This window comes from Vipera berus (genome assembly GCF_964194415.1).
Source record: "Vipera berus genome assembly, chromosome: 2".
In the NCBI taxonomy this organism is placed as follows: domain Eukaryota; kingdom Metazoa; phylum Chordata; class Lepidosauria; order Squamata; family Viperidae; genus Vipera; species Vipera berus.
The window spans coordinates 21863971-21891139 of NC_138203.1; the positions used below are offsets into that span (position 1 = coordinate 21863971).

The following is a 27169-nucleotide window of genomic DNA, read 5'->3' on the forward strand; positions in this document are numbered from 1 at the left end:
CCAGCCTCGGCATGGCCGCCCCAAGCCCGGCTCTCCAGCGCATCTTCCGGGCCCGCCTGACCGACCGCCTCCTGGGCGGGGCTTGGCTCCAGACGCGGCGGCTGCTCCGTCTGCAAATGTACTCTCAAAGCCGGATTGCGCTTGGCTGTGCAGGCTGCCGAAAGGCGGGGACTCGGAGTTCCCGCGGTGGTTGCGGCTTCTGGCATGCTGTTTGCAGAGTCTGACCTGGAAGAGCGCATTGTGTGAACGCAGCTCTTGCGTTTATTCCAAAGGGTGGGTGGAAGGAAAAGCCCCTTTGGGCTTCAAAAGGGAGGCTTTGCACCATCTGCATCAGACGGGGCTGAATCGGGCTTGTGTCGGACACTTGGCAACTGGCATGTAAGTATTTTCCAGCATATAAGATGAAAAATCTTGAAAATCTTCTAAAAGGTCAGGGGTCATCTTATACGCCCAGTCGTCTTATACGCCGGAAAATACGGTATTCATTTATTAGATTTATATCCCATCTTTATAACTAAAGGCAGAGTAGATAATTGACCCTCCTCCTATTTCCCCCCCCCCAACAATATACAGTGAATCTAATAATAAACAAATACACATCAATTTTGAGTAGCAAAATTTGGATTTCACTACAGGTAGGCCTCAACCCACGACCACAATTGAGCCCAAAATTTCTGTTGTTAAGTGAGACATATGTTAAATGAGTTTTGCCCCATTTTACAACTTTTCTTGCCACAATTGTTAAGTGAATCACTGCAGCTGGTAAGTTAGTAACCCGGTTGTTAAGTGAATCTGGCTTCCCCATTGACTTTGCTTGTCAGAAAGTCACAAAAGATGATCACATGACCTTGGGACACAGCAACGGTCATAAATATGAACCATTTGTAAGCATCTGTATTTTGATCACATGATCATGGGGATGCTACAAAGGTCATAACTGAAAAACGGTCATAAGTTACATTTTTCAGTGCTGTGGTAACTTTGAACAGTCACTAAATGAACTGTTGTAAGTTGAGAATTACATGTATAGATAATTTTGAGGTTTCCTGTAATGTGTAAGTCTCAGGTTTCTGAATTTTATTTGTGTCTGAACATCTCTTATTCCCCCTCCCCCCCTTTTTTCTTCTCTTTTCTTTTCTTTCCTTTCCTTTCCCTACAGCAGCTTCAGGGAAGCCACATATAATTCAGTGTCGATCACCTGAAATGGAAACATTTTCATGTTACTGGAATACAGATGATTTTCCTCATGAATTGGAATCAGGAAAAGTTCAACTACTATACTCAACAAGGTACTGAGAAATCGATCATCTCCTTGAAAAATGTTATCTAAAATGAGTTCCATTTTTTGTTGAAACTGCAGAATTAAAGACCTACTTACAATTATGAGCACATCTTTCTTTTCATACTTAATTGTCTATGCCAGTCATAACTGTGTGACATGGAGAATCTGAAGATCAATTTCTGTTTGACACATTAAATGACAACCAAGTTTAATGTCATGGTTGGATAACAGGAGGCTGTAATTTTCTTCCAGACTAATCTTGCTTGTTCAGACAAAAGGAAAAGTGGTTTTTTAACCATGTTATGGTGGGCAACACGTAAAACAGACTTTGTAAGAAAATAAGAGTTCTAATGAAGAAAACCAAACATATATTTTCCACCTCCAACTTTGGGCAACCAGATGCCTCCAGGAAATTCTTAAATAAAGTTTAAAATATTGTTGCTTATAATCCCTAGCTTCTGGAATCCCAGTGACACATTGTCTTTCCACTGGGCTATTGCATCTAACAATCATCAGTAGTTTTTAATGAATTTCTGTAATGCTCTTTTAGAACCATCTAATGGCCATCAAATCATTCAGTTCCACCAAATTCCTTATACATCTACACATAATTGTGAGAATGGAATCTGTTAGGGAAAACAAAATTTATTCATACAAAACATGAAAACAAAGTCTTTTTTGAATATATTGAAAAGCATACAAAATATTCAAGAGAGGAGACTCATTTTTCATGGAATTTTGTTTAAAAATTTGAGGATTGACTTCTTCATGTATGGGCTGATCCATGAGTGTATATTGTAATATCCATATCTTCCAGGGTTTTTATACTCAGATATTTAGTTGCGTTCACATGCAAAGTTATCACATTTTCATTGCCTTCATCCTGTCTTGAACCCAACCCATACCTGAGGCAGTTGTCTTTAGCTTTTCTGGCACTCAAGCAATGTTTTCCCCTTTAAAAAGCCAACAAATTGTGACAATTTTATCATGGGAGCCCAGAGCATACAGCATGGTAAAGTAAATTTAATTTAATTTAATTAATTTAATTTAATTTAATTTAATTATTTAATTTAATTTAATTTAATTTAATTTAATTTAATTTAATTTAATTTAATTTAATTATGGGACTTATATGCCGCCCTATCTCCCGAAGGACTCAGGGCGGCTAACAACAATAAAAACAACAATAAAAACAATAAATACAAATATTAAAAGAGATTAAATTTTACAAAGCCCCACTAAAAACCAGTAAAAATTAAAAACATAATTAAAACCCCCAAAGTCAGTCCAGGTCGGCCAGTTGGAAAAGGTATGTCTTTAGGTCATGACGAAAGGACCGGAGATCTGGGGCCATCCAAAGTTCTCGGGGGAGCTGATTCCAAAGGGCTGGTGCTCCTACAGAGAAGGCCCTCCCCCTGGGCGTCGCCAGCTGATATTGTCTGGCCGACGGCACCTTGAGGAGACCCTCTCTGTGTGAGCGCACAGGGCGATGGGAAGTCGTTCCTGGCAGCAGACGGTCCAGCAAATATCCCAGGCCTAAGCGGAGGGCAACCGGCAACCAATGCAGCTCACGCAGGAGGGGTGTAATATGGGAGTATCGGGATGCTCCCATCACAACCCTTGCGGCCGCATTCTGCACCAGCTGAAGCCTCCGGGTGGCCTTCAAGGGCAGCCCCATGTAGAGAGCGTTGCAGTAATCTACACGGGAGGTAACGAGTGCATGAGTGACCGTACATAAGGCATCACGGTCCAGATAGGGGTGCAACTGGTGCACCAGGCGAACCTGGGCAAATGCCCCCCTGGCCACGACCCTTATATGGTCTTCTAAATTGAGTCGTGCATCCAGGAGGATGCCCAAGTTGCACTCCCTATCAACGGGAGGCAACACCTCTCCCCCCATAACCAAAGATGGTGAATCTTGGACAACACGAGATGCCGATACATAGAGCCACTCGGTCTTGGCTGGGTTGAGTTGGAGCCTGTTCTTCCCCATCCAGATCCGTACCACTTCCAGGCAACGGGACATCACAGAGAGAATGGCTTGAGCACACAAACCTATTAGTTTGTTTGTTTGATTGATTTTTACACTGTCCATCTCACCTAAATAGAGTAATTTAGGTAGTTTAGGTAGTAGGGTAGTTTACAAACAGCATCATAAAATAATGTAAAAACATGTCAAGCACAGTTAAAACCGGACTTCTAAAAAATCAAGGTTAAAATTTACAAAATAAAAGTTTTTTTAAAAAAAATCAAAGTTAAGAAATTGACAAGGCTAAGGGGTTAACAAGGTGGAGGGAATACCCTTAAGCCACCAGCCATCCCCAAGGTTGGATCACACTCTGATCCTGCCATGTCCATTGGCAGAGTCAGGTCTTAACATTGCTCCGAAAGGCCAAAGGAGTGGCAGCCCATCTTATCTCTTAGAGTAAAATATTCTAAAGGATGGAGGCAACTGTTCTTAGATCCTGTTAGTTGAAATTGTTGGGCAGGTTGCTTTGGAACACGATGAGAGTGCACTTCATGTTTACACATAATTTGAACAATACCCGACAGGCTTGGCCGTGTCGTCATCGCATATTTTGTATATAGAGTCTTTTGTTGTCATCTCTACTGGCATTCCTGTTGTGAAGCCTTAAAATACAAGAATACCCTCTTTTTCTCATTCAAAATATTGCTACCTCATTTAGCAATAAGTAAGCAGAGAGGTTGATAAGGCATTTTCCCAGGGTGAAGAACATATTCATATATATATATTGGTTCAACCCTGTCTTTTCCTTTCTAACATAATATATCTTTCCAGGAGCAAATTTGAGATATTAGAAATTGGAAAATCACAAAAATGGAAAACAGGAAGCTTTATACCCAGCCACACTTGTGGTTCTCTGGGCTGGCCGCAGGTTTCCCCTTCCTCTTTTTAAACAAAAATTAATATAATAACTGCTAAGAGGGTCAGTATCTCTAATAGTGTTATGATACTCAACTAATGCTTATTTGCTTATTTGTTTTCCCCCTTATTCCAACACTGTTCGAGGACAGTTATAAGATATGTAAAAACATTCTACTAAAGTGTGCTGAGTACCAGGAGAAGTAAACAAAGAAGAGCTTATTGTTTTTCCCAGATTGGTATGGGCACATCCGATTCCTTTTTGCCCCTCGTTAGCCTCTTCTGCCATCGTTCTGTTGTGGTACCAATGCAACATTGGAAACTCATTGGATTTACACTAGGGCAGTAGACTGCTCTAGCTGGCAATGATAATTTGACCAATAGTGTCCCAAGTTCAAATAGCTAATGGTCTAATGAACCTGCAGAATGGGATCTGAGAGGAGGGGCAGTCAAAACAACATAGTGATACTTGACGGAGGCTTGATGTCAGGTCACCCTATTCAGTTCCTGCATTAATGTGATTAAACTAATGATGGGTCGAAGAGGGAGGCCAATGCCAACTGGCAGTGATCTAGTACAAATGCAGTAGAATCTGGACAGGGATGGGGGTAACAGATGCCATGCCAGAAGCCTGTCAATAAGATTGCAACTTGGTAATCGGAAAGGTTCTATCTACCTCTTTCCAGTTCTTTAATTCCATCTTAATTATTTGGTTTATCATTTCTAGGTCGAGTGAGGAGGAAGAATGGAAAGACTGTCCTGATTATACAACTTCTGGTGAAAACAGCTGTTACTTCAATATATCCTTCACCTCCATTTGGGTCCCTTACTCTGTTCGGCTTTACATTGCAGATCAGTTATATGATGAAAAACATTTCCGGGTGGAGGATATAGGTAATTTTTTTGATATGAATCTCCTCTGTTTTGCTTCGTAGACTAGAGCAAAAGTTTCACACACAAGTCCCAAAGTTCACAGCTATATGTCTATGGAGATTCTCAGTCATCCAGGTCTTGGTTGTTCCAAAGCTGCTTTTTCAAGAGGCAACTGGATAAAGATGTCACGTATGCTTCCCAGTTCCTGCCTATCTGTTTTTTATAACTTGGAGAAGCATGACTTTATTGCTCTTGTCTAACAGGTTTAGTTCAGGTTCAGTTTGGTTCTAGTAAGTTCTAAGTAGGTCTTCCCATAACAACAATCCTGTGGAGTGTGTTGGGCTGAGAGCAAGATCTAAAATCAGTGCTCACCATTAGAGTGGCTCAATTCAAGACCCTATTCAAAATTAAAATAGCTAAATGGGAGAGCTTGAAGCAGGTGTGGTCAGTACTCTACATAAGGTGGAAGTGCCAGTGATAAGAGAGGGAGCTGTCCCAGGTATAAGGGTGGCATCTTATTCAACTGTATGAAAACTATTTTAGGGTTTATGATACAGTGTTCATGTGTGTCCTGCCTCAAATTGGAAAACAATGCATTGGTACCATTTTTCAATAACTGTGCTGCCAAAATGTCACAGTCATATCCTGGGGAACATTAAGAAAAAGTTAATGGATTGTAATAACTCCTCAGATGCTATTCCTCATCCTGCCTTAGAAGATCACTCCTGGTCAGAATCCCAAGCTGCTTTTTATGCATAGGAACTACCCATCTTCAACACAATTTCACAATACACGTTCAATTTGTGCATAAAATATTTTAAGTATTTTAAAGTATACAATCAGTCTTTTCTAAATAATACTGTGTGTATTTATAACGTGTGTTGATGTGGATGGATGGATGGATGGACAAGGTATACTGTTAGATGACCTTTTGATTAACTTTGTGAAAAATGTGTTTAAATCAGTAATTCCAGATCCTCCAGTTGGGCTGAACTGGACAGTGCTAAACACCAGCCCAAGTGGCGTCTATACTGATGTTCAGGTTACTTGGAAGCCTCCACCCTCTGCAGATGTTGAAAATGGATGGATCATACCTTTCTATCAGCTTCAGTATAAAGATGTCAATGCAACAGAATGGCATGAAGTATGTATTGCAAGAGCAAAACTTATAGACCTTCCCCAACCAGGGGCCATCCAGAGGTATTGGGAATGAGGGATAAACATCAGGGATCTGCAAAAACTTAAAGACTTGTAATTTACATTTTGGGTAATACTTTGAAACCAATACCATAGGTACATCTGCAGAATTGCAAGTCAGTGAGTTATATGCTCAGACTCTATAAAACACTCAATTTTCCTATGTAATATATATTGCAAGTGGGGCTAGCAACAAAATTTAATACTTCCACAATTTTGGATATCTCTTTCTATTTCTCATACTGCGTTTTCATCCCTTGCCTCATGTATTCAGTATTTAATATTAATAAATGAAGATTCCACTATTATTAGAACTTTGATGTTTTCTCCTCTGCTTCTCTACATCCTTCTTGCATATGGATAAGGCCAAGGCATGGCTTGAACTTGAAAAATAAGCATTGTATGACATCAGCAATATACACTTCAGCCATGTAGTCCAGAAAATAAACTTGTGCAATCAAGTTCACAGCCTGCCTTAAAAGAAAAGAAATGGCTTCACATTTAAGCATTAGTGTAAGTATCTGCACTTACAGTATATAGATTTATAGAGTTGAAGGGGATCTTGGGGGTCATCTAATTCAAACATTGGTCAGAGGATCCAGTAGAACATCTCTTGACAGTTGATCCCACAATTTCTTTGAAGACTTGTGGTGAAGGAAATGTCACCATATGGTATCCTGTTCCAGTCATCCTGATGTTTAGCTTGAATCTGCTTCCTTATAGTTTTAACATACTAGTTTGTATCTTGCTCTCTAAGGTGACAAAGAATAAGTCCACTTCCTTTTCTACATAACAACACTTCAGATATTTGAAGATGGCTATCATATCTCTCCGCAGTCTCTTGTATAGTCTAGACTCTAGACATATCCAAAGCCTTTAACTCTTCCTTATAGGGCTTGTTTCTATAACCTTCACCTTTTCAGTAGCCCTCTTCCCAACTCACTCTAATTTGTCACTGCCTTTTTATGAATTGTAATGTCCAGAACCAGATATAGTATTCCAAGTGGGATCTGACCAGGGCAAAGTAGAGTGGCAAAAATATTTTCCATGAACTGATTTCTATGCTTCTGTTAATGCATCTCAAGCTAGCATTTGACTTATTTGCAGTTGCATCTCACCTCTGCTCATGTTAACTTGAAATCAACAATGGCATCCCCAAACCCTTTTACATTTACTTTTACGAGCCATGTCTGTCCCATCCCATATTAGTGCCCTACATTTTTCTTAGCTAGATGTAGAATTTCTCTCTGTAAATTTCCCTCCATTTCAGCCCATCATTCAAACTATCTCTTTTTTTTTCTTCTAAAGTCAACCTTTCCAGTTTTGCATCACCTGCAAAACTCTTTAGTGTCCACTCAACCCTCATTCAATTCATTGATTAAAAAGTTGAAAAGTATTAGAACCACTTGCTGATACATTAGCTCTAATCCACAATACAGATTGAGGTGATACTCAATTTAATACATGATAAATATTTCCCAGGTGGTCTTTTTTTCTTACATGTAATTAAGGATTCTGGGAATTGAAAACTATCATATGTGGAAAGCATCAGGTTAAATTTAAGAAAGATTGTTCTATAATCTCAAAACACTCAGATCCTAATTCTGCCTCTTTGAATAAAGTTTTATGTTTAAAGAATGCTTTTGCTTTTGAGTAGCAACAATCAGTTGAGGAGATTCAATGTACTTATTACAGCTGGATCCAAAACGTGCCACCGAAGTTCCAGTATATTCTTTAAAGACATGCCAAGACTATGAGATACGGGTTCGAGCAAAAGGAATACCTGACGTTTATGGTGAATTCAGTGAACTGCTGTATGTGTCATTTGATTTAAAAGGACTGGTGCCATGTGAGGAAGGTGAGAAAAACATATTCTGTGATATTGCCTTCGAAATAATTCCTTAACACCTCACATTGGAACTCACTACAAATTGCTGTATGCCCATATGGCTCATTAAGTATGAGATGCTTGAGGATTTGCGTGCAAATTCTTCTGAACCCAGCTTTCCCGTTGGAACAGGAACCATTCACAGAAATTTTAGCCATGCTTCTTATCCCATTTGTGCTAGCAACTGAACTGGTAGCACTGGGGAGAAGCTGTAATGTTATGTGAGAATGACCTTGAAGATGAGGGGAAGAGATGCTATCTAGGGAACGATCAGTCAACAGAGGAAGAAGCCCCTAGTACAGGGGTCAGCAACCTGAAACAGTGAAAGAGCCACTCGGAACCAGTTCCCTCACAAAAGGAAAAACTGGGAGACGCAAAAAATGTGTGCGCATGCGCGTACATGTGCGCATGTGCAGAACAGGGTTTGACTGAAGAGTGGAGACAAGGCGAGATATGCACCTACCTTGCATATTTGAATTGATTGGTTGAGCTTTTTTAGTCCCACTTTTTTTTTGGACTGTACATGGCAGAGGACTGGGAGCCGCAGGAGACGGCTGAAAGAGCCGCATGCGGCTCCAGAGCCACGGGGTGCAGACCTGTGCCCTAGTAGTTTAATGGTCAGAGAAAAAAACTTAGAAAGAACCTGCTCTAAATCATCATGCTGTTAAAAAAGATGGCAGGAGATTTGTACTTTCAGATTTGTAGGATTCTTTTGATACAGCCGTATAATAAAGTTGATTTAGCTCATCTAGTCATATTTCCCCTCTGCTTCACCTGGGAGGGCTGACAGAAGCTATCATGTAAATCACGGGTGGGCAATTCATCTTCCCAAGGGGCCAAAAGGGAAACTGGAACTGTTGTGGAGGGTCAAACTAATAGGGCTGACGCTGCCCAAAGGCAAAGGGCTGGATGCGCCTGCAGGCTGTAGAATGCCCGTGTCTGATATAAACATATGGGCAGAGGGTTTTGTTTACACAGGTAGATATGTTGTAGCTAGCTAGCTAGCTAGCTCTAGCTTGCTAGCAAATTTATATGCTTGTCCATCTCACAAGAAGAGACTCTGGGTGGTGTACAACAAAAATGTAAAACAATAAACATATCAAAAATCAGTGTCACTCCCCCCGTTCCTCACAATGACGCTTTCAAAATACATTTAAATTCCAACTTTTGAAACTTGCAAGAGCATCTGAGAATATATTTTGGGAGTTCTCATTAGAGAATTAATGTTGAATCACTCCTGGATATATCACTCTCCAACGTAAAATTGACTTGAAAAAACAAGAGAAACTCTGAAAACTGTGAAACTTTAGAAGCCGAACAGTTAGCTTGAGGAACTTTATTAAATAGCCAGTATTGTCTCATTATCTGATATCCATGCTTTGGTGGGCTGATATTACTGCTGTTACATGAAATGAATTTGAATTCTGAGCAAATACTGTAAAAAAATAAAAAGCCCCAGTGAATATGAATCAGCACATAATTTCTTACAGCAGAGAAGAAATGTCTATCACTGTTATTAACTGGATTAGAAATGTATTAATGGAATTCAGTTAGATCAGGTTTTCCCAATCTTGTTACATTCAAATCAGAAGTATCCACAGGGAGGAAAAAGGAAGGCAGATGTCAGAAGCATCATTGTACCACAAGTATCATTCCTTTTGTAGTGCATTGTAACATCTTGTGAATGTATAAAAGGAATGTTGCTTACAGCATGCTTTTGTCCCAATGGTGTTAGATTTTAATACCCAGATAGCATAATCACTGGAAAATTGTAGGCATTGAAATGCCATGTATCTGGACCAAAGTAAGGTAAAGGTAAAGGTTCCCCCGCACATGCGTGCTAGTCATTTCCGACTCTAGGGGCCGGTGTTCATCCCCATTTCAAAGCCGAAGAGCCAGCGCTTGTCCGAGGACGTCTTCGCAGTCATGTGGCCGGCATGACTAGACGCCAAAGGCGCATGGAACGCTGTTACCTGCCCACCGTAGTGGTCCCTATTTTTCTACTTGCATTTTTACGTGCTTTTGAACTGCTAGGTTGGCAGAAGCTGGGACGAGTAACAGGCGCTCACTCTGTTACGCGGCACTCGGGATTCGATCCACCAAACTGCCGACCTTCTGATCGACAAGCTCAGCGTCCTAACCCACTGAGCCACCGCATCCCTACTAGACCAAAGTAGGGAGAGCTAAATAAGAAGGACCTAGTTGACTTACTAGGTAGATGCCATATATGGGAAATCTACAGATGACATACAGATATTTTCTAAACAAGCATGAAACAGCAAATTGTTGATCAAAGAAACACAAACAAAACTGGGAAGTGATGCAAATGTCACATTTTAATTGTTACTTTGTTTTCTTCCAGAATTCCAAATTCCTTGGCCTTTGGTTTTGGCCTTTGGAATAGTTGGCATAATGATGATGCTGTCCTTTGTATTCTTTTCTAAAAAACAAAAGTAAGTTTTTGGTAGATTTTTACCTCTAATCTAGTCATCCTTTTTCTGTGGCTTTTCTCTAACAGAAATTTTTGACAGAATATTCTGGCTCTCCCAACTACATTTGTTATTTCATCAGGGCAAAAGGATGTTCAGAAACTCTTTCCAGAAAAATTGTTTTATGACTAATGGTAGATCATGGTCATGCAAGGACCAAAATAATCTTTACTGGCGATATTGAAATGAGGAACTATTGAAAACTGCAGGGATAGTTGCTAGCAGTCAGAAATGACTTAAAAATATAACTTGAAGTATAATAATTTTTGTACCTTTACTAAGCAATATGTAAACATTTTAAAATATCACTGTTACATGCATTTGCAATTCAGTTGTATACTTGTCTTATGGCACACAAATTTCTGCTTGGTTTGGGAAAAGCTGAAAAAACCATTCTTTTCCTGCTCAGGGAATGGCAGAAATGAGAAGGAGCGTTGGTCCTCACTTGAAATTGTTTTTACTCTCATTCCTTTGATGATGAGGAACTGATTTAATCTTCAACAGCCCATTAGCCTGTTTGTAGTATGATTGAAGTCATAAAGATTCTAGGTTTCCTTAACTCTAGGTCTCCAATCCATTTTCTCCTATTTTGACATCAGCATTTTGAAATTGAAAGATAACATTCTTGGAGATTTCCATGAGTCTAGAATGGGCATGCTAAGGCGGCACTGTAGGTGCTACATAGAGAGCCAATGTTTCTACCATCCACCATTCAGCTGCCCCTTAATACCAAGCCTAAGAAACTCAAGACAATGGAAAGGCCTCATATCAAAAACAGTGGAAATAAGAGTGGCTTCATCTGAGTCCTTAATAAAGATTCTTTACTAGATAAGCACTGTCACTGTCAATTAGTGCAGGTTCGCATCCCACCAGGCTCAGGGTTGACTCAGCCTTCCATCCTTCCGAGGTAGGTAAAATGAGGACCCAGATTGTTGGGGGCAATAAGCTGACTTTGTAATAATGCTGCTTGGGGGGGAGGGAAGCCCTAATAAGCAGGCATATACATAGAATGAAGGCTATTGCTAAGCACATTGATTTGTGCTTCTTAGATTGTAAGCTGCCCTGAGTCTTCGGAGAAGGGCGGGATATAAATCGGATTTTTTTAAAAAAGTGTCTGCCCAGCTTTAGCCAAATTTGAGCTGAGGAGCCTATCAATTTGTCATTCTGTAAAAAAATTAGAATATTTTGAAGGGAGAATTCTGGCTTATTCCCTTGGCTAGGACGTCTTCATAATGACTGCACCCATTTCACTATTCTTTAGTTAGCTAGGATACAAATCTGGACTTCAGCATTTCAGAATGCTGGTTTGGATCTGAATACTCTACCATATTAATATTCTCCCACATAAATATGCTTGCATTTGTTGAGAAATAAATAAATTAAAAGCATGTTGGTCTATATGAGCGTCTTGAATGTTTTCTTGAATTTAAGTTTGAAAATACTTAGAAATAAAGATACCTCTCCTTTTATACATTTGCTCTATTTAAAATCTCTCCATCTCAGTTTAAATGTCGACAACTAGAATAGCCTTCTGGGCAGCCTCTAGTTGCTTATGTAAATCACCAGTTCAAAATATTAAGAATTTTAGCACTGGTCATGCTTGCTGAATGGTAAGTTCAAAAGCTTAAGAAGATATCATGACAACAGCTATGCCAGTTGCTTCATCTGTATAAGTCCAAAAGATGAAGCAGAAATAAGGGAAAAGCAACAATCATGCAGCAATTATGGAATACTGATGAAAGCTGCAAATGAGACTTCAGTAATGAAGGCTATTTATATTTATGGGAAAGAATAAAGAGCAGGAGGATCTCCAGTCAAAATGAAGATAGGAGCCACAGAGATGGATTCTATTTCAGAGGGTTGAATTCAAAGACGGGATTAATATTAAAAACCTATAAGCCAATAGCCAGGAGGAGGAGGAGAAAAAGGAGAAGGAATGGTAGACATGCCTCCTGCAGGAAACTCCCAGTCCTTGAAGCATCCACATAGCACATACATCTTGTTCCTACCCTGGTATTCCCTAAGATAAAGAAAACATTGACAGCTCTGAAAAGGGATCTAAACAATAGTATCAATATCAGTGAGAAATGGTGCAATTGAAACACTAGAAGAAATAGCACTTCATTTTGGTTGAATTTTCTCTTACCACTTTCCCTACCCACCCCATTTCTCCCCACCCTTAAATTCTCTTCTTCAGATTAGGCTGAACCAACTTTATAATGAAAAGATATTCAGTTTTCAGGCATTTGGCCTGATTATTGAGTCTTATTTGCAAACTTTGCTTTAAAAGAACTTGAGGGGTACATTGGAATATTTTCAGCTTGCCCATCCTTGTTTTGATATATTAGTAAATGGATTTCTGGTGAATGTGATAATACCTCTATCCTGTTGAGAGGCAACTTTTGAGCTTGAGAAGCACTGGATGATATGAGAGGAGGCACATCTCTTGGGGCAGTTCTCTGTGATCCAGAGTTCCTAACGCTACAGAAAGGTCTATGCTATGCTTCAGTTTTAATCATGAGATAACCCTGGCGTTATGTCTCAAACTCTTCGAGTTTGCACATCCAGGGTTATTGTGTAGTGTGTCTTCGGGTGACACTAGAACAAATTCAACAAAATAGCTGCGGTTCTTGCATGGTGGGTCTCTGAAGGGTTGCCAAGATGGTGTGCTGGAGCTTCCCTACTAGACAGTATTTGCTGAGTTGGTTGAGCATCACTCAGGTTTGCATACTGAGTACAGCAATTAGGATAACCGCACAGCTATTGGCAGCTTTATGGGAAAGTATTATGAATTAGACCAGACATGTCAAACTTGCGACGTCATGGAGCTTTTTCCCCATTGCCGGCAATGGGGTGGGCGCGGTTTCGTCACGACGTGTCCAGCCCGCGGGCCGGCAGTTTGACACCCCTGAATTAGACCATGCTTACAGGCAAGATAAAAGATTCCCTCCCACTGAAGGGAAATAAGAAGTGACTTTTTAATTAAAATCATAATTGCACTGGATTAATTCCTATGGAGGGAGAAAGAAAAGGTGTTTAAAATTGCCCAAAGCTAGCATATTGCTCTTTAATTGCTTAGAGAATGCACCTTTGTAAAGAAGCCAAAGGAAACATTAAAATACCTTCATTGTTCTCAGAAACTACGCTAGAAGTCAAAGGAAAAGTACAGAATTACAGAAGACCAATTAGCTAAATTGCTGAACAAATTGGCAAAATTAATACATGAAAAACAAATACCTTTTAATGACCCATAATTGAAATTCTAAATCATGGGTACTAGAATATGACAGGATGAGTCTATCCAAGAAAATCTGGAACTCCAAGCTTAGATTGAAAACGTATTAAAGCAAAATTTAGTATTCATAAGCTGTTGTTGTTGTTGTTGTAGTATATAATAAAGGAGTTATTTAAAGATGCTGGGTTTTGAGTGCAACATATTAGCAGTAGATCTGAACTAAATATTTTTAAGATTACTTAGTTTTCTGTAAATCAGAGGCTTTTTTATGAGGTTGAATAGGATGTCTTGCTGACAGTCTGAAATGGCACAGTTCAGAATTTTACATATTTGGGGTTCCAAAACTGCCCGTTTGGGATTTGCCAAGATACAGCCATCCTACCAAAATAAGCAATTTTATTGTATTATTCTTGATGCAGTTTAGAAGTCCTAGAACTTAAATGTTAATCTTTCTTTTTAAGGCTGAAAATACTGATCTTTCCTCCTGTTCCAGTGCCCAAAATTAAAGGAATTGATCCAGACCTCTTAAAGGTAATGAGAAATTGATTGCTGTTGTACAAAATCAGTATACGTGAAGGTTTGTCTGCATAGCAGGGATGGATTAAATATTCTAAAATGGTCTAATATCAAAGGAAAAGTGTTGCCCAATTAGTTGCATAAGTTTATGTAATAAATGTTTACACCTTTATTAAAAACATTCTTTCCAGTTAGGGATTGAGATTGATTGTTTGATTGATTATGTCCCATCAAGTTGGTGTCAACTTTTGGTGACTATATAAATAAAAAAAATTGTCCAGCACACTCTGTCCCCAAACTGATTCTTCAGGACTTCCAAGGATGCATCCATCACCTCTGTAATTGTATTCATCTATCTTGTAGCTAGTTGTCCTCATCTTTTCTCTTTCCTTCCACCTTTACCAGTATTATAGACTTCTGCAGAAATAAATGTTACATATATTGGGTCTAAAATGGCTTCTGGTTTCCTCCATCCTTGAAACTTCAAGTTTCAGGTCTGGGGCCCTAATTTGCACGATCTTTTAATTAGGAAACTGAAGAATTCTGTCTGAATACAGTAAATGCTACTGCCATGCCTATAGAATTCATATATGAATGATTAAATGTCAGGAATCATTGTTACTCTTTTGTTTTTAAACACTTGTTTTCAGAAAGGAAAACTGGATGAAGTTAATTCCATTTTAGCAAGTCACGGTAGTTACCTGCCCCAGATTTATGGAGATGACTCTTGGGTGGAATTTATTGAGCTGGATATAGATGAAGCTGAAGACAGAACTGAAGGATCAGATACTGATAGGCTTCTTGGTGATGTCCACATGAAGTCTCATGGCTGCCTTGCAGTGAGGGATGATGATTCTGGACGGGCCAGCTGCTGTGAGCCTGATATCCCAGAGACTGATTTCAGTGCAAGTGATACATGTGATGGAACTTCTGACATTGATCAGTCCAAAAAGGTAAATGATAAAGAAGAGGATCTCTTGTGCCTTGATCAAAAAGACATTGAGAAATCAGTGCCAGGTCTTGATGATGCATCTGCCTGCTTGCCATTAGATAATCCAACCAAAGAACAAGACCTTAAATCCCATATTCCTGCCACTGAGATAACCAGTCCTCTTGTCCAGACCCAGTTAAGCAATCAAAGTTCAGTAGGGAACATTGACTTTTATACACAGGTCAGCAACATTACACCAAGAGGAAGTGTTGTGCTATCCCCAGGGCAAAAAATGAAGACAGGGAAAACTCAAAGTGAAGCTCAGAAAGAATCACTTGCACAGTGTCAGCCAACCTTGGCCATGGACAATGCTTATTTCTGTGAGTTGGATGTGAAAAAATGTGTCACTGTGACACCTCCCAAAGAAGATGAGCCAGAAGTTCAAGTCCAGATCTTTTCTGAGGATGCTTACTTGACCACTGATAACTTTGTCATTCATCCTGTGAGCCCTGCTATGGTAGCAACAGCTGCAGAAGAAAAAGATCCAGAAGCTTCAGAGATACCTGTGGCAGACTATACCTCCATTCATGTGGTACAGTCTCCACAAGGCCTTGTTCTCAATGCAACAGCTCTCCGTGTGCCAGACAAAGAATTCATCATGTCATCTGGTTATGTGAGCACAGAGCAACTTAACAAAATTTTGTCATAGGTTTCTCTTTCTCTCTTTATTTTAGTATATAGGAAATAGTATTATCCCTAGCTATACAGAAGCCCAAAACACATATAGAATTGGGAGTTTTCCAGTTCATTACAGTGTTATAGAAAACTTCTGAAGTCTGCAGAACACTTATTATTATGTGAATGGGGAGGCCAATTCCCAAAGGGAATTCCATGTTCCTATGCTTTGACCAGAGCCAGGGTGTCCAATAGTTTCAGATGGTTAGTGATGATGTGGTCCTTTCCACTTTTACCTGTGTTGTTGAATCAATAACAGTATTGCTTTTGTGTCTTGTAAATATTGTCTAATCAAATGTTGCTGGTGCTGACTGTCTTTTATTGTAGGTGTTGCTTTGGGCTTTTCCCAAACACATTGGGTATCTGTGTCATGCATTGTAAATCATTTTTTCTTCAAAAAGCTAATAGCAAGTGTGGAATTTTGTTTGTTTTCTCGCTTGTTTGAACATTTTGAGATGTTTATACTGGGAATTAGAGAATGAAAGATTAGATAAAGAAGCAAAAAGAGTTTTGTTAAATAAAGCATTATTATAGTTAATATAAATATAAATCTACTTTAATGCTTCAGATAAGCAAGCATGAATATTTTATACTTGGACTGCACACCGAGGTTTAATTATTATGATCAATGTATGGAATGTGTCTGCTGCAATTAGAGTAGCAATTATCAAAAGAATAAGGAAAATATTTTTATATCTCCACCAAAGCTATAGAGAATTTTAAGTTGCAGCACTCTTGGGGGGGGTGAACATTTCTTAATAGCACTATTCATATTTTTACATTTTGTAGCAAACCAAAAACATACAACATTTAATATTTTTTTACTGATAAACCATTACAATTTTATAGCAGTAAAATCTAAGATGGATTTGGAATTTTGGGCTTTTTAGGAATACAATTAATTTTTTATGACTAAATAGGCGATTTAATAGTTCTTTACAAGAAAGCGTTTACATCCTTTAATTTTTTTAAAAAATGCCTAATGTTAATATAGAATCAAAGTTATCAGCATTTTAGATTTTGAATCAAATAAAAATACAAAATTCAATAGAACAGTATTATAAACAGTACAACTTAATTTGCTAATTAATATTGAGTGTAGGAAAGTTTTAAAGAATTATTGTGCTTAAGCCTTACATGTATCTGTTCCTTTCTCAAGGTACGCCTTAATATACTTAGATTTTATATTTTGTTTACATGAACCAGGTTTAAATTCCAAGACCTTTTCAAATATGCAGTCTGCTTGGGTTTTTTCCTTGCTGTTTTCCAGACTGCTAATATTACTCTTAGCCTTAGACGGAAGGTGACCGTTCCTAAACCTCACGCAAATGTCACACTAACTTCCCAGAGTTACTGATTTGATCTGGGAGTTTATGACCTATAGGTGGAAAGTTTTGTGCCATATAAAGGTTCCTTGTTCTGATTTAGAAAGCTTCTCCCCTTAGCGCTGATAGACATCTCTTATTGAACTTAGCTTCCCTGAGATCTTTAGCAGAGGTTTTTTACATTACCTCTTCCCTGAGTCTATGTTTTTTAAAGATGTCAGGGGTCAATCGTGGAGCCTTCTGCACATAAAACATTATATCACCAAGCCACTAATCTCTGACAGGAGCAAAAATGTGAATGAGGAAACAGTGAATTCAGAGGTACTCAGAGATGATTACAGTTGTCCCCTTATGGAAAGGGTGCAGATATTTTGCACTGATCACAATAATGGGAACCCCCCGCACACACACACACAAAAACCTTTGGGAAAGGGGGAGGAATGCTTAGGATTTGCCTCTGAACTGGTCTTAAAAGGATTTAAATCTAGAAAAAAAATCCTTCCTTTCCATTGTTGTTCCCTTTGTGGGCCATTACAGTTAATGGCCATTTGATAAGCTGTGATAATAATGAACATAGTATGTAGATTGCAACTGCCTTCTTGGAAATATGTTGATATTGTACATGGGTGGTGGTTTTGTTAGTATTGTTTTGATTTGTTTTAAAGAAGTAAGGCGAAGGTCTTGTTACATGTATTTGCCATAGCCTTCAGTCTTAGTGCAATTGTTTCTGGTTTACTTAGAAATAAGCCATAATATGTGCTATTGGGCCAACTTCTATGAGGTGGGCTTTTACGTTGGCCAACCTAACTAATAAGAGTGAAGTTTGTAAAAGGTTCACATAGTATATCTCAATAAAATTGCTTGAGATGACACCATGACAGAAAACGAATGTAAGCTTCATTTATTTTACATTTTTTTAAAAAAAAACTCTTTTTCCATATAGGTACTTATCTTACTCAGCTAATTGTCGCTAGAAAATCTAGGAGCTGGAAAGAGGATAGTGGGACACATTAGCAGGTTGTAAGTGACCCTGTCAGCAAAGAACAGCTAGAATGACAAGAACAGCAAGTGAGCAGATCACAGCAAGCTTTAGTAAACATAGGAAATGGTGCAGAAAACTAAAAATGACCATGCACCTGCTTCTCAGCCACTGTGTTAATCCTGTGTTATATAAGTAGGCCTTGAGTAGAAATATACATTGTAGCTGGAAATTGCATCATGTATAAATAAGCATCTTAAAAGGAAGAAAGTTGCTCAGAATCAAGTCAGTGCTTCAGAAATAACCACCTCTGATATTCATTCTTTGGCTTGCATTTGGCCTTTGTATTTAAGGTGTATTTTCTCTAATAGCTGGAACCTTTAATTTTAGGCACTATGGCAAATAAAGCTACGTAAGCCGCTCTTAATGACAAGGGAAATTAATGCTATATTGCTCGTTGGATGTTTTTTTTCCATCACCAAAAACTAGTTAAATACCTCAATCAATCTCAGAATGTCCTTTGGTACTTTGCTGGTTACGTAAAACAATATATCACAGTATGAAGATTTGTGTATTTCTGTTTTATGTATTTAACTTGCCTTATGTCAGTGTTCTGATTCTTTCCTCAAAGTTTAAATAAATTTATTTTCTTTAATTCACCATGGTGTTGTTGCATAATTTGTGGCCAAACGTCTGGTTATACAAATAGACGAGAATATACTGTATGTAGCTCAGAGTTGAACTACAGAGTCTTGATGCTCCCTGAACTTGGTCGTTTTCTCAGAGATGTTTCATCACATGACTAGGTAACGTCATCAATGCACAGATGATGTTACCTAGTCAGATAGAAACATCTGCAAGCAAACAACCAAAGAGAGGTCCAAGGACTCCACATTTCTGATTGTGACACATGTAAAAATTCATTCCACTTCTTTAGAAAACATCACACGGAGTTTAGAGATTCTCCAGGCACTTGAGTGATGAACACTTTAGTTTAATGATTCCTGAACAGTTTTGTTTATAGTAGGGAATTAGGGGGCAAGACCTTGGGTCACACAAGATCAAAGCCTAGAAAAAGAAAGCTGAGCAAGTCTTAATGAAAATTAGCCTTTCAGTGTGTGTGTGGGGGGGGGGGGGGAAACCATCCTTTTTAAGTCATTATTTCATTGTGAGCAAATCAACTCATTTCAAGGTTCTTATCTGCTGGGCATTCTGATGTTTACCAATAAATGATCCCTGACTTAAAATTGGGTCTTCATTAATAAACTATGAAACATCAAACAGGGTTTTCTTCTTCTCTCCATCAGAAAAAGTAGGAAGGAAAATGGTTGTACTGCAAAAAGAAAGGGGGGGGCTGAAATGGAAGTGTAAATATGGAAACTATAATAATAGTTTTTAAGCTAACAGTACAACATTTCAAAGGATCTGTGATAAAACTCAAATATGTGGAAGAAATCAAGTATTGAATAGCAAAAATGCATTTTAAAAATGGAGTCTGAGATATGAATTTGGGAAGATATCCATCCATGAAATACAATATATTATTAATGATTAATTATTAATGTAATGTTAGAATGGCCAGAGGTTTGTTGCTTGAATTAGTAGTTTCTTTAATTCTGTTTTATGAATTCCAGGTGTATGGATGTCTTCCCATCTGACAGCAATCCTGAATCTAAATAAATTGATAGAAACACTAGGTTTCTGCTAAAGGTGGGGGGTGGGGGGAGGTCTTTCCACTTTTCCAGTTGGAGAACAGATCTGAGGATATGGTGTAACAGGATGTTACCTTTGGTACAAATTAGGGAGCTATTTCTATCAATATAAGGAGTTAAAACAGCTAGTAAACAGCCAGTTGGAATATCTAATCTCTGTGCTCTTTGTCATTAAAATCTCTGGTTAGCACTCATTAAGTGTGTTCCCTAGAATTCATTAAATTAACCCTGAACCTGAACCTGGCGAAGTTGCTTTTAGTATCATTTAATATTTCCAAGTATTAAAACATAGCATTAATTTCTTAGGCTTGCAGACATGCATCGTAATGAGCATAGATTATGGTCTCCGATTTTAAAAAAGCAAACTATAAGGATTGGAGGACCCTTTTTGCTGTAAACAAACGTCCATTATACAATTATTGACCCATTAAATGGTGTACTTTAGGAAGTAATCTTTCATCCACTCTTTCTCTTACAACAAAACACAGCTGATTCTTCTTTCTTTCAAATTTGTAGAAAATTCAAGCTTATTTCTTTTTTTAATCCTACATTTATTATTTATATAAATAATTCAAGGTGGCAAATACCTAATATTCTTTCTTCCTCCTATTTTCCCCATACTAACAAACCTGTGAGGTGAGTTTGGCTGAGAGAGAGGGTCCTTGGCGCAAAGTCATCCAGCCAGATTTCATGCCAAGGCAGGGTTAGAATTCACAGTTCCTTGGTTTTTAACCTGGTGCCTTAACCATTAGACCAAATTGCATCTCTATTCCCTCTTCTTGTGCTAAGCATACAACAACAATTAGCCAGCTAACCCAAGGAATAGTTCTGAGTACAAATGCAGCATTCAGGTCATGAAAATAGAGTTAGCAAGTGTGATAGTAACTAACAGTTTTGTGAGAAGACTTCTGCATAATTCAGAGCTGATTATTAGATGGTGACTTGAGGCCACAAGACAATACACAAACAGAAGATTTGAAGTCAACGAACTATTACACTGTATTAAAAATGCGATCTCTATATTTTCCAAAACCTTCTCACATATCCTCATAAATATAAGAGCTATTGATTTGCCTGCTCCTATTCTCTGCTTGTCATGTTTTCCATTGGTACTTATTTCAGGAGGCATCTGTGCATCGTGCAATCTTCTTCCCTGTATTATAGTTATTTCATTTATGAATAGATTGCTTTTGTAGCAGCAAACCCCAACAGCCCCACAGACCAAGAATCAATGACCCAGCTCTAAAGAACAAAAGAAAAGATAGAGAATCTTTAACAAATCAAGTGCTGTGAAGTTTCCATTCTGAATCTGCTCAACTGTGTGCAGTGCCCACAGGGAGAAAAAAATGCATGTGCATATGATGCCAATGGGCAATGTTAGACATTGGTGATGCCAAGGGTGTCTGCAGGAAAGGTAAAAAAAGTCAAATGGCCACTATGTGTAACTGAAATCCCATCCCTTTTTAAAGCACATCATGCATGCAATACATATAAAATCTATGGAGCTTCAATTGGTCAGTTGTGGTTGCATCTTGACTTTTTAAAACCTGTGTGCTGGGATGGAGGAAAGAAAGGAAAAATTAAAATATTTGACAAAATACTGCATTGTAATGATGAAGAGGATCACCTGTTAGGAGTGGAGTCAAAGAATCAAGATGGAAGCTGTGATTGATATATGCTACAGTCTTTTTTATGTGTGTGCAACATACCTAAAGGAATAAGGCTTTGATCTTGCAGTTGCAACCACTATCTTGATTTTTTTGCCCTGCCACCGCCTTGTCTGGACACCCTAGTTGGGTTCCCAAAGGGCATCAAACTAAGCTCCCAGACCTGTGGGTGGTCCATCACTGGAGGTTTTCAAGAAAGTTTGGACAACCATTTATTTGGGGTGATTCTAAGCTAAAATAGGTTTGGTACTTTGTGGTAGTTCATAATCTTTGTCTTAGAATATTTTGTGAAATAGGTCACATTAAAACCGTAACGTAATGTATTTATTATTATATTAAAATTTTAAACTCAACAATTGAGTTTAAACATGCTTGGGATAAACATGTCTGTCATCCAGCAAAAAATTAAAAATAAATACATAAAATAATAATATAAAATAAAATCTGCCAATCCTAGGTCCTTGGGAAGGACTCAGTAGGTGGACAAAAATGCTAAATCCAGTCTGAATATCTGACTGTGCAATGAACCAATAAGGAACAAATAAAATATGTAATAATAATAATAAAATAATAATAATAATAAAAAGTGATTAATTAAAAAGAAAATAAAAATAAACAAAAACTGAAAGGGCAGATTCAATGGACCACTGGGTCTTTTTCTGCTTTCAGTTTTCTATGTTTTTATGTAATAATAAATATAAATAAATTAAAATTTATATTTTACTTAGGTTATAAATTTATTTTGGTTACATAAACAATTGTGTTTTGGTGTTTAGAATGCTGTGTATACCTGTTCTGTACTATCTAAGTTATGAATCATACTGTTAACACATGCAATCTGCCACCTTTTTTAAAAATTAGAGGTTAAATTTGGGGCCTTCATCTTTGTCCTAAAGTCCATTAATAAATATAATCTCTTCCTCTACTCAAAGATAGTCACATTTCCTTCATTTAGCACTATTCCTGGATTTTTAATAGTTGTACAACTGGTAGGTCACCAACAGATAGTTTCTATCATCTGCAAATGTTATAATTCTTCTGCTTGAAGGAAAGGAAAGGAAAGGAAAGGAAAGGAAAGGAAAGGAAAGGAAAGGAAAGGAAAGGAAAGGAAAGGAAAGGAAAGGAAAGGAAAGGAAAGGAAAGGAAAGGAAAGCAATTATATTAAATAATAATTTTAATTAATATAGGTATCTATATTTCTACAATGGCCAGAACCTTCCCTTGGCTATACAGTCACTGTACCTTTCTCTTCCAAAAGAGCAGTGGGGAAAAGTTTTTGTAATAATTGGTTTGCTTGTACTTGACATATGCTGCCTTCTCTGCATGAGCACAACGTTGCTTCCAGAAAGGACTCAATTTATTTAATCCCCCTAAGAAAACTGCAGAAGTCCTGGGGCATTTCACTACGTGGGTCATTCAATCATTGGGATATCATAGGGAGAACAATGTGTGTCCCCCCACATTCTGGATTATGAGTGGTACATTCCATAAACGTGTCCTAGGCTGGATTTTTCCCTGCCCAACAGTTCAGTTTCAGGGTGGTTTTTATCTCTGCTTTGTGTGTCCCTTTATGATGCTGCATAAATATTAAGCCCATCGACCTTCAGAGCCTCTTGCCTTCTCTCTTAATGTACACAACTTCTCACTGGGCATCCTGTGGCTCACATTATCAATTTATTTTCCATTCACTTCAAAATATATTCAGATACTTTCCTTCAGAGATGAGATTGCCAACTAATGGATAAAACATACACTTGGCCTGCTCTACTGCCTTCAAGGGTTATTTTAATATTTAAAACCAACAGGAACAGGGCATAGCTTCTTTGTTTACAAATTAAACTTAATTAAATTAAACATAATTTCCAACTAATTTTTGCAGAAATAAGTACTAAAAATGGAGATGCAACTACAGGCATCTTTCTCTCATAGAATTATCACTCGCACCCACCATTTTTTCCTCAGTTTAAACTTAACTTTAAAACATAGCTTTTAAATGATGCACTGTTTTCTCAAGATATATAGAAAATGGTGACATATTCTTACTGAACATTTTTGTTCTTCCTTTTTTATTATTTTAATTTTTAAACATGTTTATCAATACTGTAGGTTTATATTCTGCTTTCAAGGCCTAGATACTTAGAAAGCCACTAAGTACAGAAAAAAACAATGCATATATTATACTACATAAGATGTTATTCAAGAAATGTTGTAATAATTTAAAATATTTTATGGAAAAAACCTGACAACATTTACCAGTGTTGAATAAATGCTAGATGGCGATTTGGGGACTTCTCTACAACAGTCTAGTCTGCAGTTAAATGATAAGAATAGCACAATACATTGCAATCTCTAATGTTATACACACACAAAAAAAACCCAGATACGTTTCTACCAAAAAAACCCTGCCTTTTTTTGGTTCCCTAAAGGCAAAATTATTACTGACTAAAATGTTATTTACAACTGTCCAAATTTCAGTTACTTTAAAAAAAACAGACTTTGCATAGCTAGTGATAGCCAAATCAGAGAAAATGTCAATGCTCTTAACTATGTATACAGATCATCATGGGACTAGTACATTCAGTGTTTAAACTACAACAAACTTTCAACAAACTCTGAAGAACAACACTTTTTTTAGCATGACACAACACAGACTTGATAAATAACATAAGTAGAGTTGCTTCAACAGTGAGATGGCTGGCATATAAATTTAATAAATAAAAATACACTGATGAATTTATAACTGGGAAGAGCTTAAAATATCAACAGTATATAAACAAACTGAAATTATGCAAGCAGAGCTATTTAAGCCAAATATGAAATTTTTAATAATTTTTAAATATCAATATTCTTGATGTTGATACTTGAGTCTAAGATAGGAATCTTAGACATACTTAACAATAGCAATATTGTTAGCATATTTAACAATTTAACAATAAGCATTGCTGAATACAATGCATGGCCTTGTCTACAAAAATGGCTGTAACATTTGTGCCATATATTTTAAATTTTAACTGTGGCACTTCTTATCATGTTAAAAAAAAGAATGCTAATTCTTCCCATGGAAATTGCTTCTCCTGGCAAAGGAATAGACCATTATGTTTAAGATGGTTTAATTTATACATATTTCTCTTTGATATACAGCAAACTGTGAAGCAGTCTTGCAACATGAAGAAAACTAGTGTGGTGAATCTTGACAAATTTTTGGAAGACTTCTCACATATAGAAACGGTAAAAAATGAAGTAGAAAAAAAAATTATATCCAAATATAAGCACGTCAGATTTACCTTCCTAAGGGACTCTTGGATTCCATTTCTTCAAAAATAATTTCTGGAAAAGAACTTAACAAAATCCCTGTCCTGAATCCCAATAGTTAGAGAACGAATTTTATTGTTTTATTATTGTTGTTTTATTCAGTCAGTATTCGGTTTCAGAAATCAGTCCCCTTACATTCACCATTCTCTGTGAAGCACATCCAAGATCATTCTGGGTTTTTTTAAGGGTCATGCTTTCAGTTTTCTAATAGTTGACCAAATGTCAGTAAACATTCAGCATGTATTTTTAAAAAATAGATTTTTCTGACAAAATAATTGCAGAGCTGGGAAAGATACTTCAAACAAGAGGTGTCATTTGGAATTCAAATAATTTCTTACAGAAAATGTCAGAACTTCATGGGAAAAATCATGTTCTGAATCTTGAGTTGAACAAAACAAATACATTGCTGACAATAAGCCAATCAAGGGAAGAGATGGCTAAACAAGGTAAGCCTTCATTTCCTTGGCAGTGTTTTCCATCAAACATGTGTCGGGTCTATACAATGTGTATGTGATACTATCTGTTAAATAGCGGGTTCTTTGGCGCAGGAATGAGACGCGAAGCTGAGTACAAGGTAACTCATAGTTTATTTCGTGCTGAAACTGTACTGGGGAAAAGTCTGCAACTAGCCGCAATATATAGTCTACCCCCAGGCGTCAGCCAATAGGTTTGAATCAACCATTGCTGCCTGGAGATAGCCAATTGCACCACAGTAGACTTGTAGTCTGGGTTGCTGGAGAGTTGTTAGCTGCTCCCACGTGGTATTCTTTAAGAGCCCAGTACATAACACTATCTTTGTGTAATGAAGGTAGTCCAACAGCAGAGCAACCCCAATACTCTGTCTAGTGGCAATGAACTTTTCCTTGTTGTTGCACCAGCCCAAAAGGAGCTGGCATTCAAAGCATAGGGGTTTTGTAGTGGGAAGAGCACTTCCCTATACATTTCCACTATTTAAAAAGCAACTGGAAAGCAATTGGATCTTTTAGGGAGTGAAGTTCACTGCCACTTTAGAATGGCTCTGGATATTGCTAACAGGTGAATGAAAAGGGTCACAGTAACTAAGCCTCAAATCCAGTGGTGGGATTCAAATAAGTGAACAATCAGTTCTCTGTGTGGATGCTGCTTCCGGAAGTCCATTCTAGGCATGGGCAACAAAAAATTAACTACCATTTCTGCCGAACTGGTGCAAACTGGCTGAATCCCACCACTGCTCAGATCTTTAGATATGGAACAGCTGTCATAATAATACATTTCTTTTTCTTTCATTCAGTCATGTCCAATTCTCAGAGACTGCATGGACAAGTCCCTGCAGTTTTCTTGGTTATATTTTTCAGAAGTGATTTGCCATTGCTTGTTTCTCAGGGCTGAGAGGAAGGTGCTTAGGAAGGACAAGAATTCATGATCTCCCAGTTTGTAACCTGATCGACACTATACCAAATTGGCTCTATAGCCATACATACTACCTTGCTATTTCTTCCTGGCAAATGTATTGCTTTTATGCAGGCAAATGTTGCTCCATCTGAAGCAGTCCCCTTGTCTCCACCTTGCCCTCTGCAATGCACACATCTTGCCCACTATCATAATAGATACTTGTATACCATGTTGGAAGATTGTTGGGCATTTGTTCATTACTGCAGGACAATGGGTGGTGAACTTATGACACGTGTGTCGAAGGTGACAGGACTGACATTTGGGTGACACACCAGCATTCAGCAACACTTGACAACTATTATTGAAAGCACACTATATTTGGAAATTGCACCATCTTGTGCAATTTTTAGAGGCTGTGGAGATCACGCAAGAATAGAATGTGTTCTTGCACGGCCCTTGGATCCTACAGGGCATGTGGTCTTCAAAGCCTCTGAAAATTGTAAGGGATGTGTGGTTTGCAGAGGCTGCAGGAGCTGAAGAAGAGGATTCTTCAAAGCCATCTCAAGAATGAAGGTCTCATGTGACCTAGAACTGCCTCAGGTAATTCTCAGGGGTCTGTTTATAGAAAGGGAATACCACCTGAAGGTAAGCAGCACCAAGCAGATCCTGAGGATCACATATGATGAAACTATATTTTTTTAAAAAATGAATGTGTAAAGAATTGCTTCTCTTTTGTTCGGGTATACATATGACATGGCAGCAGAATCAAGTTG

General features: G+C 38.0%; 1 protein-coding gene across 10 annotated transcripts in view; it reads left to right on the plus strand.

Annotated features, from left to right (window-relative positions):
- LOC308662494 (growth hormone receptor-like) overlaps nt 1–27169 on the plus strand; it is a 161204-nt gene that overhangs the window by 122771 nt on the left and 11264 nt on the right. For 6 of the 10 annotated variants that reach the window (XM_081318365.1, XM_081318370.1, XM_081318368.1 and 3 more), the window contains 7 exons: nt 1160–1289; nt 4894–5060; nt 6005–6183; nt 7932–8094; nt 10487–10577; nt 14310–14379; nt 15015–18951. In XM_081318365.1, the coding sequence (XP_081174491.1) occupies nt 1160–1289; nt 4894–5060; nt 6005–6183; nt 7932–8094; nt 10487–10577; nt 14310–14379; nt 15015–16004 (1790 nt within the window). In that variant the 3' untranslated portion in view covers nt 16005–18951. Of the gene's footprint in view, nt 1–1159; nt 1290–4893; nt 5061–6004; nt 6184–7931; nt 8095–10486; nt 10578–14309; nt 14380–15014; nt 18952–24854; nt 24942–25365; nt 25472–27169 lie in introns of those variants that run through there. The other 4 variants (XM_081318369.1, XM_081318373.1, XM_081318374.1 and 1 more) reach the window with 2 other exon arrangements.